This window comes from Aphis gossypii, chromosome 1 (assembly GCF_020184175.1).
Source record: "Aphis gossypii isolate Hap1 chromosome 1, ASM2018417v2, whole genome shotgun sequence".
Taxonomy (NCBI): domain Eukaryota; kingdom Metazoa; phylum Arthropoda; class Insecta; order Hemiptera; family Aphididae; genus Aphis; species Aphis gossypii.
In genome coordinates this window covers 50,644,692-50,650,691 of record NC_065530.1, presented here as the reverse complement: position 1 = coordinate 50,650,691, position 6,000 = coordinate 50,644,692, and the positions used below count along the sequence as shown (strand labels likewise).

The 6,000-nt window shown below is 26.6% G+C and overlaps 1 protein-coding gene across 2 annotated transcripts in view; it reads right to left on the bottom strand.

The window, feature by feature from the left end:
* Nucleotides 1-527: 527 nt before the first annotated feature.
* LOC114130025 (neurotrimin-like) overlaps nt 528-6,000 on the bottom strand; it is an 86,922-nt gene continuing 81,449 nt past the window's right edge. For both annotated transcript variants that reach the window (XM_027994908.2, XM_027994910.2), the window contains one exon: nt 528-1,742. In XM_027994908.2, the coding sequence (XP_027850709.1) occupies nt 1,651-1,742 (92 nt within the window). In that variant the 3' untranslated portion in view covers nt 528-1,650. The remainder of the gene's footprint in view (nt 1,743-6,000) is intronic.

The following is a 6,000-nucleotide window of genomic DNA, read 5'->3' as shown; positions in this document are numbered from 1 at the left end:
ATGTGTGTTTATTGAATTTAAAAAAATATTTATTTATGTAACCAATATGGTAATATCAAACTTACTAATTTAATTTCAAAAACAGCAAATAAACTTCTCCAACAAAAACAACAAAACAAAACATCGGAGTTTTTCTCAGTTTGACCTATAAATTGAAATATTTCAATGACAGAACAATAATAGGTAAGTTTTGAATAACAATATTTGTATGTTATCTTTTCCTATTTATTTTTAATTTGAGATATTTAGCTTTAAATAATTTTTCAATTGAATTAACAATAATAGTTATTTATTAGAAATGGATTAAAATTATAGAAATTTTATTAAAATTTAAATGACTTTGATACTATTAATAAACATTTTTATCCGAAAAAAGGATAAATATTTGTCATTCATTTTATATCCGAATACGTTTTATTATTTAAGTAAAATATTTGAAGCTCAAAATGTAACAAATACCATCATTTTTATTATTAAATAGTTGAAAATTGTATCTTGACTTAAAAGAACTATGAAGGAGAAACGAATTACAAAATAATCAACACATTTTTTTAATAATAATAATAATAATCATAGTACATTTTACAATAATATAAAAAAACTTAACAAAACCAGAAAAGACTAATAACAAATAAAAATGGTCTCTAAAAAAATGGGAACAATAATTATTATGATAAAAATAATTGTATTGGGAAAAAAATTCTCGAGGTACATATATAGGTACTATATTATACTATATAAATTACATTAAAAAAAAAAAAAAAAATACAAATTATAACCCTCGACATTTTTAAAGATGAATATAATATCATAACATATCAGAATCATTGAAAATGTAATTTTTTATTTTTATTTACTCAGCGTGTAGTCTCATTAAATTAAACGCGTATGTACAAAACAACAAAATCGTCTAAATCAACTAACGTACATACATCTATTTCAAATATATTATTTTTTAACATCATTTCCCACATTTTCACCCACCCTCATTCATCTTCACTCCGTCTCGCTGTCTATCTTTCATTTAATTCTCTACGTACATAACTTTAAAAGTCGAGTGCGAGGCACTAATATTATATTACAGTATAATAAATACGCGACAACGATTTTGTTACAGTGTCGGTTCAATCGATCTTATCGTACCAGTGGACCTACGTAAAAATGGCTTAAAAATCGCCAAATATACAATATTGTGATGATCATATAATATAATATAAATACAAATAATAATAATAATAATATGTAATAATAGCAATAATTATATGAAAAAATACGTGATTCGTGATTCCATGATGGGTAACTGCAGATGCGTCAGGGCTATGACTGCAGATCGTGAGTGGCGTCGATCCTCATGAGGTAAAGTTCGTTTCGGGGTGTGATGGAAAAAAGGATAATCCTTGTTTACTCCATCAGATTGGATGTATAGCGGTGTCTGGTAAACAGTTTGGAACGATTGTGAAGGGTTGTCCACGTGGGGGAGGTATTACATGTTATAATATAATAATCATAATATGTGGTGGATAAGGATAAAATGGGCGAGGAAGTTGAGCTTATTAATTATATTTTTTGTTATATGTTTGGATAATTTAGTTTTATTATTTTTTTTTTACGTTTTATCATTTTGATATTTCAAAAAAGTGTGAATACCATTTATATCAACAGCTCTTGTCGCTTGGACAATAGTCGGACAGCGGCCGTCAAGACCAGCACAGTTATGGTCGGAATCAGTCTTGGCGTCGAATCTGAAAATAAAAACATCGCCATAACGAATTAGCAGTCCGATCACGTTTCTTTCAGTATTATTATATATATATATATATATTATACGTTATTATACAATTCACAGCACAAATATATAATACGATATCGATTTATTCCGCGACGATTACAAAATCTGTCGTATTCCTTGCGGCCAAATATAAGGCAAACAAAATATGATATATATAAACGCATGAAAATTTTTGAATGTATAAAATATAATATTATACATTGTGGTAGTATTCGCTGCTATAGATCATATTGTTATTTTATCGTCGTCGATGCGGAACAAATGTATTTGCGTGATGTGATTTGTATAATATCATTTTTTATAAAACGCACTGTAAATATGACGCACAATCATCATATATATAATTTATTTATACACAATAATGTACTTATATATTATGTAGTATTTATTTTTGCTGTAAAAATAACAGAGACATTATATTTGTATTCATAAATATTTTTTTTACCGTTTTTAATGAATATATTTAAATAACGAGAACAAAACATTTATAATGACGATGACGTAATAATATTATATCCATGTGTGTGTGTGTGTGTGTGTGTGTGTGTCTAACAAACTGCAGTGTTGTGATCAAACACATATTTTGAAGGATAAACGTTTACATAACATAATATTAATTATATATTGTGGTGTCGTGTGGCCTTTGTTGAATCGTATACCGTAAAGTATTTAAAATTAATTCGTGTTTTCAAATATATTGCTTAGTAGTAGAATTGTTTGTTTGACGACAATGACGATAGGTATTCAGTACAGCAGTGAAATAATAATAATGACTCTTCTATTCTCCTGTGACCAACTGTTATAATACTCAGACGTTAAGAAATAATTCAAGTAATACTTATAATAGACGCAGAATTGTACGGGCTTAAAATTTTCTAATTAATTCAGCTACTTAATTTTATCGCAATATTATATTATATTATTGCGTAAAAAAACTTGTAAACTATAACAACTCTATGTGTATTTATGTCTAATCAATCAAAATTTCTATTATCGTGGCTTTAAAAATAAGCAATAATTATAATATGTATAGAGTTGTATTATATTACGTAGATATTATGGCGTGTATTGTGTATATCGATACACGTGTTGAGCTAATCACGACGTGGTGATATTATAATTAACTTGTTATATTTACGAACTGTGGAAATATGATTATTTTCTTAAGCTGGTTAGTCGGAATAGTAATAAACGAATAAAAGTCCGGTTAAAACTCTTTTGCGGAGTTCAACTTTTTATGAAGTACTTCACTTTATAAATCTCGTCAAGAGACTGTCTATTATACGAAAATGTCAGACGGATTTAGAGGGTTTATAAACTCTTCGAAGTACAAAGTTCTGGGTCAGTTTGGCGTTTGGCGTATATATCAATGTGTCCAAGTGTCCCCTCAAAGATTATATTATTTTGAAACTATATTATTATTATTATTACTATTTTTTTTTCAAATCGACCATAAGTGGTCTTATTTCTATTGATAAAATTGATAGATGTGCAACGTGAATGACATAAAGTACATACATACATATAGTAGATTTAATCTTAACACTTTTTGACAGGTAAAACAATGAAGTTTTGTTTTTATTTGGTTTGTGTTCATAACAAAATAGCACTTTAATTGATTGTGATTTATTTCTATATCCGTCAATTTTCTCGATTAACAATAATTTTGATTAATATAAAACAATTATTATAGTATTCAAAATGATTATACTTATGTTAATTTTCTTTCCCACTAAGGAATAAAAAAAATGTATGATTTTATATTTATCGTTAATTAACGAAATTATTATGGGTATACTTACGGGAACCAAATCACATGTTACATGTATCTCGAGAACTTATTCAACAATTAAAACCAACTTGAAGTCGTCCATTATTATAAAATATATTAGGTACACAATAAATATTAAATAAAAATGTACAAGGAAATTTATTTGAACGTAAAACCATTTTTAAAGTGAAGATTAAATCATAAATTGTACCGAGTTTTATTGTTATATCTTATAAAATCTGGAAACAAAAATTTCATGTTATAAGTTTGTTTATATAAATTTATTATTTAGTCTTATGAATACAGATATTGTTTTAATGATGAAATTTTGGATAATACTTTATTAAGTGTCAATTTCATTTAAAATTCAAGCTGTACATTTAGGTAGTTAGTAAGACAAAAATTATTATTTTATTATTTTTGGCCATTTCATCTTCTTCTCTGACATTTCATTAAACAAAATATATAATTAAAATTAAAAATTGTATAAATTTGAACATAAATTAACAATTTTAGTTATTTTATTGTTATTGAAAAACAAAAAAAAAAAATCAACTTGTAAAATCTTAAACATTTTAATATTAATATATCGCTTAAATTATAATTATTGTCTGTATTTAATGAAAATTTCAAAACATTTGTTCGACCTATTTAGTTAAGAAAATATTAAACATAATATCAATAATAATTAAACATAAAATAAGATTGTTAAACTATTCATAGGCATAGAAGATGAACCACTGACTCCTTCATTATGTAATGTTATTTTTGTGTACAAATTATAAATATGTAATGATTTATCACTGACTTCAAAATTGACAAATTACAGTGGTCCATAGTATTCAATGACAAGATGTACTTAAGACTTAGCGTATAGCAGAGGGAGGTAGAGAGTTCTTTTGTTTTTAAATTAATAATTTGTATTTCTTCAGCTTAAAATTTAAGCAATTAATATTGTGGTTTACCGTTAGTTTACTTTCAGATTATTGCACACCAACATTCCATTAAAAAACTCATTAACGTTATAATATTATGTATTATGTAAATCTATAAATTAACGGATTTATAAAGTTTTTTTATAAAACATATTAAAAAAATACTACTATTGTAAATTAGGTACCTAGTGTTTTATTATTTTCAAATTAGAAATAAAGTTATTTATTTTAAACGCAATGCAGAGTGAGTTTATAGGTATCTACGTAAATGAAAGAGTTTCATAAATTTAATATTATCGCGAGCACTCGTGGATTTGCGTACTTACAATAGAGCTTGAAATTATCATGTTTTAGGTGAATATTTAAAAATAAAATGAAAATGAAAATGAATCATAATATTATATTTAAAATAGGTGTAAGTTGTTTACTTAGTTAATCGTTGCAAATGTTTCATTTATTGTAGCTTTAAGGATAAATAATATATGTTTTTATTTGTGTTTGTCTTAAGACCTCTGTAGAAGTTTACAGAAGATTCTCAGTGGATTTTACAATAAAGGGATTGTAGTAGATTTGAATAGAGTCAACGGGTAGAGAAATAGATGGCTGTTTGTTTGATACTGGGGATTGGAAAATCGGAGTGGAAAGTTAGACTAGTATAGCTAGGGCCTTTCTCGTAGCCATTGTTATTACGGATTAAACTTAATGTTTTGATTGGAATTATAAATTATTGTGTATGTGTGGTGCACACTGTTCGTATATAAATATATATATAATTTTTGATTAATCCCTAGACGCCGCATATGAATGAACATATTACTTAATAATGATATTATATGAGATAAATATTTATTAATCATTAAAATGGTATGCACATTATATCTAATATACATAATATATAATGTTTTATCATATAGGTATATATTGAAAGGAAAATTCAAAACGTTTTTGTTATCTATTTTATTGAGTATGATCGAATATTATATTCCGCGGCCGTACGAGGAGTTTAAATAATAACAATTTATATCCCATACACCCAAAACACGTGTACCTATATATTTACGCGCACCTATATAATATGCACTCCAAACATCACGTCCACCTCATTAGTGAAGCATAATATGTTTGCATATCGATTTATGATTAACAAATTAATGGAATAGATGAATGAAACGTTCGCATGGGGAAAATGTTGTTCCGACGCATTCACAGAGAGTATACTTATACAACGGCTTTATCGATTCGAGAGGATTATAAACCGATATTTTCAAAATCAACACGTCAACGATTATTATTTATGCAGATTGAAACAGTATTTATTTTGCACTTCATGTCAATACAAACGCACGTTCCGAGTCTCAGTTTACGCGAAGTGATCCGATTTTCAGCGAATATCGTTTAATGGCGCTCCTATATATTATTACATCCATCCATACTACATACGTGTAACATATTTAATCAACGAGAACTTGCAGGATTTTACTTTTTCGGGGAATTTTTCATATTAA